At 45.2% G+C, this 15364-nt stretch overlaps 1 protein-coding gene across 7 annotated transcripts in view; it reads left to right on the plus strand.

The window, feature by feature from the left end:
* The first annotated feature begins 22 nt into the window (after window positions 1–22).
* Window positions 23–15364, plus strand: part of KLHL24 (kelch like family member 24) — a 45537-nt gene continuing 30195 nt past the window's right edge. The window contains exons 1-3 of one of the 7 annotated variants that reach the window (XM_051991837.1): window positions 23–134; window positions 6812–6871; window positions 12480–13457. In XM_051991837.1, coding sequence (XP_051847797.1) covers window positions 12538–13457 — 920 coding nt within the window. In that variant the 5' untranslated portion in view covers window positions 23–134; window positions 6812–6871; window positions 12480–12537. The other 6 variants (XM_051991834.1, XM_051991836.1, XM_051991840.1 and 3 more) reach the window with 6 other exon arrangements.

Raw genomic sequence — 15364 nt, forward strand, 5'->3', positions numbered from 1 at the left:
TGTGAGCTCGAGCCTGCGAGCGAGGGGGCAGGAGACACCGCCGGGAAAGGGAAGGCGGACGCGACACCGCATTCGCCAGCCGCTACTGGGGGAGCGTTGACGCTGAGTCCGCAGGGGGCCGCTGTGCCTGAGAGGTAGCCGGGGACCGTGAGTCCGCGATCCGCCCAAAGGTGGGGGAGAGAGCGGCCGTGGTTTCAGCAGCCGCTGGTGGGAGTGAGGTGCGGGGCCTCGGGGCCGGCAGGGCGGGAGGGGGCCAGCTGCAGCGCCGGCCGGGACGCGGGACCGGGACGCGTGAGGCGCGTGCGGGCCTAGACGATGCTGTCCCCGTGGCGCAGAGCCCTGTCCCTCTCTCCCCCCAGTCCCTGCTCCCCACTAAAGCGAGGGTCGGGTCCCGAATTCTCTGAGCCCGGGCCTGGGTCCCTATCCCGGAAAGTAGCTCCTTGTGCAGTGGGGAAAATATACGGCGCCCCGTCACCTGACCGTGACCCCCTCCCCCTTCTCCCGGCTTTTGTTTGTTTACGGCGGCGCGCGGCGAGACTGCCTCGGGAGCCTGAGTCCCTGAGGCGGGGGTGGGCGTAGGGATGGGGGAGGGGGAGGTGACTCCCTCGAAGCCCCGCCTTCCTCCTTTTTCTGCCCGTTGTCTCTCTTCTTTCGGGCTCCGCTATCTTTACACGGCTTGCGGGCCTCCGGCTAGGGCGTCTGGGACTGGCTGCAGGAGCGGCTGGTGGGCGGGGCTGCGGGGCAGCCTCCGTGAGCCGATTGGACGGCCTGTCTCTAGGGCTCTCCCTCCTCCTCTTGCCCCTTCGCCCGCCCCCTGAAGGTGACCTGGAGGACGCGCGCGCGCTCGCCCCTCCCCCTTTAGTCGGGACAGTTAGTTATCACGGGGAGCGGCGCGCGCGCCCGCGGGAGGGCAGCCGGCCGAGAATGGCCGTGACCTGGCCGTGACCCCGCTCCCCCTTGGGCTATTGGGTCTGCGGAGGCGGCGGCAGCGGCAGCGCGGGGACTCGACTCCTTGCGCGCTCGTCCACTCCGACGCTCTGGGCCCGAGTTCGAATCTCGGCCCTGCCGCTTTTGGCCCGCGTGTCCCAGGGTAAGTGTCGTCCCTGCGCTGGGTCTCGGTTCCCTTCGGTGAAAAACGGGGGGAGGAGGCACGAGTTGGGCTCGAGAGTATCGGAGCTTCCTTCCAGGTCCAGATCCCCGGTCCTGGGGAGTCCTCCCTGAGCTGCAGTTTCCTAGTATATGCGGGCCCCCGGCCCAGGTAAAGGACTGCAGGGGTCCTCAAACTTTTTAAATAGGGGCCAGTTCACTGTCCCTCAGACTGTTGGAGGGCCAGCTATAGTAAAAACAAAAACTTTGTTTTGTGGGCCTTTAAATAAAGAAACTGCCCTAGCCCTGAGTGAGGGGGATAATCGTCCTGAGCTGCCGCATCCGGCCCGCGGGCCGTAGTTTGAGGACCCCTGGAGGGGTGGGGGTGAGGGGGCGCAGTGTTCTTCTGACTCCGGCTTTGGCAGCCTGGTAGGGGGGCTGGGGAGGACCCCATCGGGGTCCCTTCATGACGTAGCCCTGCACGGGAGAAGGATGAGGGGTGAGTTAGCCAGGATACGTCTGCTCTGTACTGGGGCCTGGGGCCGGCACTGGTATAAACAGGAAGAAGCGTCGAGCTGTGAAATCGCACCCCTCCCCCGGCCTGGTCTCTTAGCTGGCTTCTGGCCAAGTTGAAACCTCCGTTCTTTTCAATAAACTTTTTTGTAACTTCCTTGTTTTTCTGTGATTTCCTTAAAACTCCAAAGGTCAGAGAGGAAGCGCGTGCGCTTCCAAGAAACCGTTATCGTTCTTTGCAGAGGTGGTTTTAAGCTCGAAATTCGGGGCCTCCTGTTGGGTGACAGCCTGGGGGTGGGTCCCGGGGCGATCTGGGAGGGACTGCGGGGTGGGGGGGAAGGAAAGGGGGAGAAGTGGGGGGGAGTAGTAGCCGGGCTGGGTTGGAGCCCAAAGGGGGACTCTTGTCCCACGTAGGGCTGCTGGGGGCACGCATGTATTTTGTTGTTTAGTGAAAACGAAAGATTGTTCTGTAATCAGCGGTGACTGCTACCTTAGACCTCTAAATTGTTGCATCTTTCCAGCCCTGAGAATGGAATAGCCAGATTTTTTTTTTTTTTTTAATTCAAGATTGGGCCAAAATGTGTCACCCAAAGCTTCCATTTACCTCCTCAGAATAAATTATTTAAGGTTAATAAAGCTCTATTGAGAGGCCCCAGGAGTGATGGGTAATTAACTGCCTTAAGAAACCAGGAAGGCCTGGATTTAGGTCCTTTGACAAGCTCTAACTGTATGTTACCTCACTTCTCACCCAATAAGTGTCCCAGGCAGCTCTTTATAAAGAAGACTCTTGAATTGCCATTCTGTACAAATTACCTCCCTCTAATTTTCTCACCCACTGGGAGATTGTATTTATACAGTGAAATCACAGGAGCCCTCTGCTTTTTGTTTTTTGGGTTTTTTCTGATTTTTTTTTTTTAATTTTGAGGTAAAAATTATTGTTTTTTTGACATGGCACAGATTTTTATTTTGGATTAGCCTTAAATTTTAAGTTTATTTTCAAAATAATTGAATTAAGTTTTTGTTGATGAACTTAACTAAACAATAAATATGCAGTTTCAACTAATTTTTTTAAACTCAACTATAGATTAGCTAATAACAATTTAGGCATTACTATAGTATTGAAAATTCAAAGTTGTTAATATATTTAACATCTACTGGTCATCCTGCCCTCTAGAGGAGGGGATGGGGGTAAGGAGGGGAAAAATTGGAACAAAAGGTTTGGCAATTGTCAATGCTGTAAAATTACCCAACATATAACATGTAAATAAAAAGCTATTTAAAAAAAAAAATTCAAAGTTGTAGATTCAACTGGGGGGAGAGGGAAGTTAGTGACCTGATTAGTTCAAATAAATATAAGCTAGTTGTTGAAAATCCATGGATTTAGGTAGACACCTTGGAACCGACTTGAGATTGGCCAAAGTAAACAAACCTGGCTCTTTCAGGGCACTCCTTGAACTCATTCAGAAGCTCCCAGAGGTAGTTTTCATCTATCTTTGGGAGGGTTCCCTGGAGCATCAGAGACCCCTCAGTGTCTGGACTGTGACCTAAGCAGGAAGGCACCGGAGGGGATTCTGGGAAAGAATTACTCAGCTTGGCGTGCTATGGGCTTTAACATGATTTTCCTTGTAGCTGTTGAAGTAAAAATTAAGTTGTAATCGATCCAAGTTAGCAAGCATTTAAAACCAGCTCCTACCTTCAAAGACCTCACAGTCTCAAGTTAGAGACATGTACAAACAACTCTCTGTGTATGAGATCCGTTCAGGATAAAATGGCAGTGATCTCTTGTGGAAGGTGAGGTTTTACTGAAGGCTCCAGGGAAGACAAGAGGAGGGGGATGAGGACCTGGCAGGGAACTGTGCCCCACAGATACTCCTAACCAGTCTTTTCATAGAGTGGGGGACTCTAAACCATTCATGGGAGTTGGGAAGGGGCCTTCCTTTGGGTGCCATCTTTTCCAGATGGAGATAGGAGTTAGGCTGACCCCTCTCGTCTTGTGTGGCCCGTTCTCCTTTGCATTTCAGTTTTATCCTAATGGAGTAAGTAAGATAAGGCAGTCTGGCCTAGTGGATAGTGTTGAACTTGGCAGAAGGGTCAGGAAAGATGTGTTTGGATCTCGCCTGAGCCATCACTACTGTGACCTTCGTAAATCAGTTAAATTCTGATCCTCGATGCAACACCTTCCTAATGGGCTTATTGTGAGTGTCTGCATGTAAAGGGCTCTACACATAGCAAGCTTTTAAGTATTAAAGTTTAAAAAAAGGAAGCAGTATTTGGATGTGGTGTAAACACTGCTTCCTAGGAGCTGCTGCTGGGAGCCATTCTTGGTCAGACCCAGGCTTGGAAGGGCCCTCTCGAGCAGTCCCCCCATAGCTTTTTCACATCAGAAGTCCATGTAGATGGGGACCACTGTGGTTTGCATCTGCTCTGGGCCTGACCCAGCCAGGAGAAGAGGGAGAATGGCCAGGGGGGGAAGCTGCTTGAGCTTTAGCTTTCGCCAATCTAAGAGCTGCCCTAAAATGGAATCCCTGGAATGACCCTGGCCAGAGAACCTTAACCCCGAGATGAGACCTCAGCTAACTCATCTCCTTCTGGGTCAGGCCAGAATTAGAGCAGCCCATGGGAGTGTGAGTGGGCAGAGCGAGAGTGCTCCTAGCCTTAGCCCCCAAATCCTAAGAACAATGTGCATATTTATGTATTCCTAGACACACACACACTCTCACACATTGCCACTGGTATAGATCTGAACTCTTGGCATAAACTCCCGAGAATGTCCTACATTTGAACCTCTAAGATTCAGTGCATAACGAATGTTCTATTCATAGATTCTTGGCTTAAAAACTCAAGCCTCTGAGACTTGTGAGCCTCTTGTCCCCAATCCAAGATGCTGCTCTTTTCTCTGAGCGTTTTCTGCCTTCCCCCAAAGGCCGGCTGGTTTACAGGGTCAGGAAGGATGAAACTGAATGAATCTTCACCTCTGTAGAGTTTAACATCACATCTGTTAATCACCACATGAAACAAATAGGTGTATGAATGTGTGATAGTCACCACCAAACTTAGGATGTATTTGACAGATCGAATTCAGCTGAAGTTTGACTCCTCCCCCTCTCCCCCCCAAGGTTCTTGAGATATTCCATAATTTGTTTAAAAATTTTTAAAGTTATACAATATAGTTTATATAATAATTTTTAAAGTATGTACTATATAAACAAATTACAAGTTGCACAATATAGAGAAGTTTAGATTATGCACATTTAATTAAGAGGGACTTAGGCCCATCTGAAAACAAAAACACATAACTGAATTTTACATTTGGCATTGCATGTAGATTGTTGGTATTTTTAACCGAGTGAAATGTTAATATTTAAATAATTTGAATTGTAATGATTTTTTTTTCAAATTTAGAAAAATTACTCATAGAAACTCAAGTGCAGGTGACAGAAATCATCAGTCCCAGAGGCTTGAGATGTGGTCTTGCTCATGAACTGTCTTATCAAGGAGCACTTATTAAGCTCCTGTTGTGTTTCAAGCATTATACTATGGTACTAGTGAATATAAGGACCCAGAATGAAACAGTCCCTCTTCTGAATTAGCTTCCATCAGGGTGGGAGGCAGCATCATACATTGACCACAAGTACATATAAGTATATGCAGACCCCATGTAAAGGTGGGGAATGACTGAGGGCTTTTGGGTAGACATCAAGAAACGCTTCGTGTACCTCTTGAAAATGAGAGAGACAGATGGACAGACAGATAATGAAAGTGGGGGAGGAGGGAGAGTAGTAAGGGGTCTCCTGAACTTGTCTTTCAGAGTTAACCATATTTTCTAGAAACACTGGACCCAGACTATGCCGGAGGCCCAGAATGTGTCAAGGACACAGGTTCCCCTCTCCGGAGTATGATTGATTTGGGTGATTTGGTTTGGATTTTGAGTCTGATTTGAGACTGCATCAAAGGGAAATGCTTCCTTCATCAGCACAGATCTCTGCTGTACAGCTTAGTCTTAGGGAACTACCTGGACTGCTGAGAGGTCAGGGGACCTGGCCAGGGGAGAGCCAAGAGCTTCCTGACCGAAGCCAGTTCTGCCTCCCAGTATTTCAGCATGATATGAAAATTCGTCACCAGAGTTTTGGGGACCTCATCCTTCCTACAGACCATCAACCAGATTGTAGAGGAGAAAGAACCTGGTTCATGGAAAGAATCCTTGAGTGGATAAAATTACAGATCCCTTAAGTCAGTCAGCAAGCCTTTATTAAGCATCCATTGAGTGGACTCCCTCTATTAAGTCCTGGGTGCCTTGAGGAGTTTACCTGGTGTGTTGGGCAACAGCCTGTTACTACATGAGCATATGTTCTATATTCATATATTTTTTATAGATATAGACCTAGAGAATTTGAGGTTAAGGAAGGAAGGGAAAGGGAAAGTCCCTAACAGATCTGCTGGAAAAACATTGTGGCCCCCAGAGCTGAAGAGTTATCTCATCTCAGCATCACTCCTGCCAATTATTGACATATTGGATATAATTCATTTATCTCTGGTTTAAGAAATCTTACCCCAGGGCAAAACTTGTAAAATAAATCCTTTGAAAGGTATTAAAACTGAACTGATGTTCAAGATAACAAAGAACTGTGGGGTTGTTTTAGAGCAGGGGTCCTCAAACTTTTTAAATAGGGGGCCAGTCCACTGTCCCTCAGACTATTGGAGGGCCAGACTACAGTATAAACAAAAACTTTTTGTTTTTTTTTTAAATAAAGAAACTTTATAGCCCTGTATGAGGGGGAAAATCATCCTCAGCTGCCACATCTGGTCCACGGGCCGTAGTTTGAGGACCCCTGCTTTAGAGAAATAGTAATATCCTAGTGGTATTGTTCCAACCTTAAGTATAAAGAAATTGGTTTGTGAGTACGTATTACTCTAAATATTTTTTGCTATATTTGACATGGCATATAACGCAACCTTTTTAGGAAATGATTCCAAATAGCTTCCCTAAGGGGCCCACAGCTTCTTCTGGGGTCAGGAAGAGCTGCGTTCAAATCTTCCTCAGACACTTACTAGAAGGAAATGGCAAACCACTTTGTTGTCTTTGGGGGAAAAAAACTTCCACATGGGGTCAGGAAAAGTCAAGACAACTGAAAATGATTGAGCAACAACAATAGCAATAGCAAAGTCTGATGTGCTGGTGGTGGCAGCTGACTTCTTTTGTGTTTCATTTTAGGTGAAGAAAATTACCACAAATATTTTGGCTCTGTGACTTTGTGCATGAATGCGAATAAAGGTATTTATAAAATAGATAACTTAGAAATTTTGTCATCAAGGAAATTTCCGTCATGCCCTTTGCCACCCAAAGTATTTTTAGAAAAACAGCTATTCTGTTTTTAAATATCTCAAAGGCATTTCCACATTCTTTTTAATAATCAGTGGATTTTAATCCTTATTCGTTTGCCTGTCTTACGCCACTCCTGTTTAATTTTAAAAGAATTTCCTATTTGTCAACACTGTTCGAACTGACTCAGGCTGCTGAGCTCCATAGACATCTAAAATGAAAATCCTGACTGTCGGGGGGCCTTTTTTCTCCTTCTTGAGACTGAATGTCCCCTGTTCCTGCTCCTTCTGGGATAATGCTATCCCCTTGCCAGAAAGTTCAGAACTTGACTCTGAAAGTGACACACTTTTCTCAGGGCATAGCTGGAGAGAGATTCTTCTTCCATCCCTACCCCCGTCTCAGTTCTTTCTCAGGGTCCTGATTGCTTCACTCATCAGATTTTCCTGCTGTTAAAATTCCAGACTGTAAACTGTTTTGTTAAAAACCCACAAGATATGACTTTCCTAATCCCAATCCAATTCCTATATATAGATGTCTTTCTCTCTCTCTGTGTATATGCACACACATACATATTGATTTATACACACACATCATCTCACAAGAGCTTTTTTTTGTTTGTTTCATTCAAGATGTCCAAAAACTGTTGATCTGTTTTATATCTTTGATTGCTAACTTGATTAATTCCACCATATTTCATGTAATCCTCTTATCTCCCTAGATAGCATCTCCTTACTCAGACACACACAGATACCCACTACACTGGCCACACTGGCCTTCTGACTCTCATCCGTGGCCCCTACACTTGTCCCATTCATTAAACTGAGACCTAGTCAGTAACTTTCCACCCGTCCATCCCACTCTTGTGCTTTGCTTGGTAGTAATATATGGGTGATCCTGGGGTGTGAGGATAGTGTCCCTCCTGGCTGATGTAAGCTCCTCGAGGGTAGAGTTGCCTTTTATCTGGCACTGGGTACATGCTGACAGGAAGCTTATTGATGAATTGTCATACTTGAGATATTGGTGAAGGTACAGAATGCCCTTTGGGGTCGCTGGATTTCCTCCTGGGTTTGTGTTTGTTGATTCGGCCTTCATGTTGCTTGATTTTCTGAATTTTTAGGGGCTATTCATTGCTATGATTTATTTGAGTGCATTTAGAAGAAAATAGACATGTCTTTTTTAGATGGTTTAAATATACTTGCAGTTTTATATTTTTAGAACTTGAGTACAGTCTAGATTTTTTTAGTGTTCTTGTTAATCTTTGCCCAGCAAGGCGTGGTAGTACACAGATCCCGGTAATTGCTGCTTTTGGAAGGTAGGGGGGTCTTCTGTCTGAAAGGCCTGACCCAAAAGTTCAGCAGGCTGCCTAGGGGGAGGAGAAGCAGTACAGATGGGAAATAGAGAAGGTCAGAGCTTCAGCTCCATTCTGAAGTGGGATTGAGGGGAGCCGAGTCATGGGCAGCTGCCGCATCTTCAGCTTGGGAGTGAGAGGAGGAGCCAGGCTCGAAAAAGAAGAGCAAAATGGTATTTGTGACAGCTCTGATGTAAGTTACTATTAGATCACTAAATCTTGTTCCCTTGTCTTTTATGTAGAAAGAGGGAAAATAGCCCATACTTGTCATTTAAGCAAGTAATAAAACCCAAAAAGTAAATTTGAAAAATCTTCTGTAATTAATGGGGGGAAATGTCTTTAATCTAAAGAAGTTTGGCACTTAGTGCAACATTATTATAGAATGACAAAATGTAATGCTCAGCCCTGATTCCGGAGGACTGAGAATGGAGGCCAGAACCCACTTCCTGAGTGAAAGTTGATGGAAACAGGGAAGAAGGCATAATGTTTTGGATGAATCTGAGTTTTTTGTTAGTCTTGGGAGTTTTGTGAGGTTTTTTAGAGAGCATGGGAAGGATAGATTTTTGTTACATGGAAAAAAAAGTTACATTATGAATTTCTAACTTGGGCCACAGATAGCTAGTCGCATTTGATGGTATTTCTGTTTTCCTATTAAAGTAATACAATATATTTCCATTGTAAACAAACAAACAAAAAAATGCAGTATATGATTTAGAAGGGAAATCTACAGCCCTCTAGCTGACTTAGGCTCAAAAAGAAGGAAGCCCTAATCTAAAGGACCCAATAAATGGTACTTAAGCCTCTGGCCTGAAAAATGGCCAAGGAAGGGGATATCCCACCTCTCATTGAAGCCCATTCCATTTTTGGGTAGTTGACTTCTCTGTCATCAGTGACCATCATTCCAGCCATCTTAAGCAAAGGTTCTAGCCTTTCTTTGATTTTTTTTTCTTGTAGCTCTTTAAACAAGGTAAAGCACTCTTTTTGCTGTTCTTCGCTTTCCTTTCAGCTTTAGCTCATACTGTGAACCCTAGCATTCCTGAGGGCTTTCTTAAGCCACACTCTTAGATTCATTTTTTGTGTTGCCTGGTCTTGATTATAATTTTTATTCATTTCATTATAAAATCTTAACTTCATTGATGAGTTCCTTTTGTATCTTAACTGGAGTCTCTTCAGACCAATCCCATTTTGTTCCATCATTGGAGTTGTATGGCTGACTTCCTCTGAAGCATTTTCTTTCTTCCATAAGCTCTTAACCATCTTTCCCTGAAATTGGCTTTGAAACCTTTCCCCAAATCTAGGATGCACATCACTCTGCCAGGTTTTCTCTCCAGTGTCCCAAAGCCTTAGAATAGACTGGTCACTTTTCCGCAGGGTGCTCATCATTTCTACTTTAGAAAACAGATCCTTGTTTTTGTGAGGGTCATATCCTTAATGGAATTTTCCTTTGTTAATTGTCTATCTTTTGAAGGTTAACTGCTCTTTCCTTGGTGGACAAGAAAGTACTAGCAGATGTTGGGATAATTGGAATTCCCCATCACCATTATATCATACCTCTTGTTAAGATTGGGGTTTATTTCCAAACTCCCCTTAAATTTCCTTTTATTCTTCTAGGTCAGTAATTCTTTTTTGTTTCATGGTGAAGAGTCTGTTCAAAAATAGTGTTTTGAGAATCACACCCTGAGATCTCATTATCAGGATAAAATACATAGGATTACAAGGGAAAACCATTATTATTGAAATACAGTCATCAAAAGATTTTTTAAAATAAGCTCAAAGACCTCAGGTTAACCTTTTTTTAGGTGGTCTGATATGTCATCGACAAAAACTTCTCTTCAGTCTTTACCCAAATATTCTTTCCTCATACTTCGCAGAGTTCTTTTTTCTGAGAATTTCCTAATAATCATGCAATGTTTTCTCATTCCTACCTTACACTTAAAACAACGTGCTTGTCTTTAATATAGATGTAAATTGGAAATACAGTCTTTCAAATATGTATAACGGAAGAGGATGGGGAGACACACAATCTTTCTCCCCTCCTTGATGAAGTCAAATTACTTTTTTAATTGTCCCTGATGGAGAGATATAGTCATCAAAAAAAGTCAAACTTTAAAGATTTTCAAAGAAAGATTGTATTTTCAAATTTGTTTTAATTAGTTGAAATTTGAATTGACCTGTTTTCCGCAGTTAATGGCTGGACTATTTTTTCAGTTTCCATAGAGATGAAAGCCACTCCCAAATTTTTGACTGGGCAGATTTACAACATATTGGCCTCTTTGCTCTTTGTAGTGAATAGTGCAAGGATGAGGAATTAATCCCATGACATTTTTTGCCCTGGTTAGAGCAGGCTCATAGGATCATAGTGTGAGAGCTGGAAAGGACTAGAGAGACTAATTTGAGAAACTGAGGTTTATGCATGTTTTCTTGTCAAAGGAGGGTGGTATACAAGATGGCCTCAGAGATTCTTTCCAGTCTTATCAACTCAACTAGTAAATAGGGGAGACCCCCTGATAGTTGTCCAAGCCTATAAGTCAGATCTGTACGGTAGGCTCAGCTTGGCCATGTTTTTGGTCCCAGGTTCTAGATACACTGTTCTGCTCAGGCCCTTTATTCTCCGAATAAGTATTTGTAGAATTGAAATTAACCCTTCTCTTCCCTTTTGCATGTAGGAGCTTCAGAAACAAATGATAATTCTTTTTAATCTTCATTTTACCCACTTAAAGCAACCAGAGACTTCTAAGCTCTGCTAGAGAACAACAGGCCAAGATTAAGAGGAAGCAGTGAGAGATGAAAGTCAGGATGGATTTTGGTTGTTAGAGCTCTTTGTCAGGGATGTCTCCCACTGTCTTCAATGTTCCCTAGAAAGCATACCCCATCCAGTGGTGTTTCTGTGCAGAGTCAGAAAGAAGGAGAGATGGGAATGGCTCCCTGGCTGAATTGCCCTGGAGGGCAGGGACTTTGTTTTAGTGCAGCTGTTTACGCCAGCCTGGCTCTGGAACTGAGAGGGACCTTTCTAGTCTCTTCTCATTTGCAAATTAGGGAACTGAGGCCCCAGGCCTAGGTTGATTTATCCCACACCCACTAGTGGGCTGGTAGCTTGAAGGTGCTTTTGGGAGCCTTTTCTGCCCAGCAGCTGCTTGGGATGTTAAGGCTCACGGTGATTAGGTAGCCGAATCAGTGCTTGGCAAGTGGGCAGGGCCATGGGGAAGGTGGGTCCTCAGAAATGCTGATGTTGGGAAGAAAGGGGCTTTTAGGTGCTCACAACCCATGGGTATTAGAGCTGGGCTCAGCCCTGGCTCCTCTTGACTCCCAAGGTCTGCTTGGGACTGAGCTGTGGCTGCCTCTCAGGGAGAATAGGCAAGAGTAGGGGGATCCGTGCGTACTCAGGATCCCGGTCTTCTTCACTGTAGATTATGGAATGCTCAGGGTGCTGTGGTTTCTTTAGTGTGTGTGTGCTGCTCCAGCTGACACAAGAGGTTTTTCCCACCCAAGATGACTTAGAGTTTGCTCCATCCAAGAACAAATGTCATCCCTGGTGGCCATTTTTAAAGTCAGTGATTGTTTAGGATGTGCCAAGTCCTGTTCTTGGTGGGCTGGGGCAACACAAAGACCTTGCCTTCAGTGGGCTATAGTAGGGAAAACCGTGTACACAAAGAAAAGTGAATAGAAAATCCGCACAATGTGAAATGGTGTTTAAACCCTGGACAAGTCTGTATCTTAGTTCCCTTATCTATAAAATGAAGGGGTGAGGTTTGATGACTTGTAAGGGCCCTTGTGCGGTTTTAGGAGGAGGAACAAAGCACCAGCAGTTCAGAGAGTCGGGCCAGGCCTGTGGAAGACATAGCACTTGGGGGAGCCTTGAAGGGATTCCAGGGACAGCCTCCTGTGAATGTGGCTCACCTGGTCCTCGCATGTCTATCTGTCATTGATACTTTGGCAGAACATGCTCTCCTCCATGCCTGGTCAGCGTAGTCTGAGAACTGTGGGAGTTCTCTCCAACCCACATGAAGGCATGCAGGGGTTTGAGTGGCTGGATAATATCCCACAATGATTTTAAGAGAGAGAAGGTCATGGCCTCTGGTTAGGATGGGTCATTTTTGAGTGCAATCTTTGATTTTGTTATTAGTTATGACAAAGTAGTTAAGCTCTTCATTTTTAAAAACATAGTTGTTTTCTTACCATTCAGAAATGTTGCCTTTTTCCCCCCACTTTTAGGAAGGAAGAACAGTTTTAGCAGGCCTTTCTCCCAAGGACATAGCCAGCTGATGTAACCATGGTACTCATCCTGGGCCGCAGACTGAACAGAGAGGATCTTGGGGTGCGCGATTCCCCAGCCATTAAGCGTAAAGTGTTTGAAATGGACCCCAAATCTCTCACAGGCCATGAGTTTTTTGACTTTTCCTCAGGATCCTCCCATGCTGAAAACATACTCCAGATCTTCAATGAGTTCCGAGACAGCCGCTTGTTCACCGACGTCATCATCTGTGTGGAAGGGAAGGAGTTCCCGTGCCACCGAGCCGTCCTCTCGGCCTGCAGCAGCTACTTCCGAGCCATGTTCTGTAATGACCACCGAGAAAGCCGGGAGATGCTGGTGGAGATCAACGGCATTCTGGCTGAAGCCATGGACTGCTTCCTGCAGTACGTCTACACGGGCAAGGTCAAGATCACCACCGAGAACGTCCAGTACCTCTTTGAGACTTCGAGTCTCTTTCAGATCAGTACCCTGCGGGACGCCTGCGCTAAGTTCTTGGAGGAACAACTGGATCCTTGCAACTGCCTTGGGATTCAGCGCTTTGCCGATACACACTCCCTGAAGACGCTTTTCACCAAATGTAGGAACTTTGCTCTGCAGACTTTTGAGGACGTGTCTCAGCATGAAGAATTCCTGGAGCTTGGTAAAGATGAGCTCATTGATTACATCGGTAGCGACGAGCTGGTGATTGGCAAGGAGGAGATGGTCTTTGAAGCCGTCATGCGCTGGGTGTATCGCGCAGTTGACCTGAGAAGGCCACTGTTGCAGGAGCTGCTGACCCACGTGAGACTCCCTCTCTTACATCCCAACTACTTTGTGCAGACTGTCGAAGTGGACCAACTGATCCAGAATTCTCCCGACTGTTACCAGCTGCTGCATGAAGCCAGGCGGTATCACATCCTCGGAAATGAGATGATGTCACCAAGGACGAGGCCACGAAGGTGAGCAAAGCCCTAAAATCACTCGTGCTGCTGACGTTAGAGCCAGAATGACTTTGGCCAAATCACATAACTGTCCTCAACTTCAAACTTCCTCCCAAGAGGAAGCTTAGACTAAAGAGACTTAGAGATCTAAGGCTGGACCTCAGTTTCTTTATCTGTAAAATGAGGGGATGGGCGCAGTGGCCTCTGTGCCCCTTCCAATCTAGATCGGTCCTCCTTTGATTCTAAGAGGGAATAAAGCATTTCTGTAGGTTAAAGTCTTGATGTGTTCAGTTAGGTCTTTATTTGGCTTCTGGTGGGCAGCAGAAAACAAGCCACTTAATTCGGTTTTTGGTGATTTCTCATTATAGCAGGTTGTTACAAAGGTTAGAGAGCAAACACAGAGAAGCTTTTTTTTTTTTTTTTTTTTTTTTTTTTTTTTTTTTTGCCATAGAGAACAGCAGGTGTCTATCCAGAAGCAGGCCCAGCTTTCCCGACATTGTCCATGGAGAGGGAAAAGGGGGACTCCATTTTAGATGGCCCCCATTATAACTGCTTTGAAAATTTCTCATCACAGATAACACTGATAGTGTGTGCTAGGCAAATGTTACTTTATCCTCACCATGATCCTAGGAGACCGGTGTTTTTATGATCCCTATTGTACTGATGAAGAAATTGAGGCAAACAAAAATCTTAAGTTATGTGTGATGGCAGCAAAGGAATAGGGAAGGGGACAGGAGGAGAGCTGGGACATTAATTAATTAACAGTATTGCAGCATTGATTAATAGTATAGCAGGCACCATGCTAAAACACTGGGGGTACAAAGAAGAGTAAAGGCAGCCCATCTCTCCGTCTAAGGGAGACCACACACAAATAAGATAAGCAGCAGAGGGAAGGCCCAAGCATGAAAAGAGAGGGGAACAGCTTCTGGTGGAAGGTGGGATTTTAGCTGGGAAAAGGAGGCAGTGAAGATGAGGAAGGAGAGCGTTCTAGTACGGGGCAGAGGCAGAGAAAATGCCCAGTGACAGTACATGGGAGTGCGGGTGTGCGGCCCTGGCTCAGGGGCATGTGGGGAGAGTGTAAAGTGGGAGAAGACGGAGGTAGAGGGTAGTGCCTGGGAGCCGCTTCTAGAGGCCTTCAAAAGTGAAACTTTGAGAATTTCTATGGGAAGTAAATGCCCTATTGAACTAATGTCATCTGAATAAACAATCAAAGCGCTCTTTTGCCATCCCCAGTTCATGACGCTTCCTATCTTGTCAAGCTGTGAAGGCCCTATAGCCCTCTGGGGCTGACATCCCCCCGATATTGGGCTCACACAGTCCTTTGGTAGGTGGAAATCAGGCTCTGCTGAATGTGCTGCAGGACAGGAGAGAAGGAGACAGGGTGTGGGGAAGCCTTTGTAAGCACATAGAGTGTCATGCCAATTTAAATCACTTGGATAACAATTTCTTAAACTCTCCTTGTATATTAGACCTTGTGGATATAAAGATGAAGTGAAAGTATTTCCTCTCCACTTAAAGGCACATACAGAGAAATGTATACAACATAATTCACTGGGGAAGGAAGGCCCTGGGAAGCAGGATCTTCATCTTTTGGTGAATTCCCTGGCTGCTTCTGGCCATTGGTCCACAGAGACCTATGCATCCTTTTTTCAGAATCATATTTTTAAATGCAGATATGAAGATACAGAGGGATACAAAGGAAATCAACTATTCCAAAAAAACTCTTAATAAAATATATTTTTTTAAATAAGTTAATAGAACCTGAGATAAATAGCTCCAGCTTAGAGACTAAATTATAAAGGTTTCTCCAGAAGAGGTGACATTTGAGGGTTCTAATTGACGAAACTAAGGAGAAAGTGTGTTCTAGGCCCAGGTGACTGCCTGTGAGAAGAGGTAGAGGCCGGCAATACATTAGAGCAGGCATT

Source organism: Antechinus flavipes, chromosome 4, assembly GCF_016432865.1.
Source record: "Antechinus flavipes isolate AdamAnt ecotype Samford, QLD, Australia chromosome 4, AdamAnt_v2, whole genome shotgun sequence".
Taxonomy (NCBI): Eukaryota; Metazoa; Chordata; class Mammalia; order Dasyuromorphia; family Dasyuridae; genus Antechinus; species Antechinus flavipes.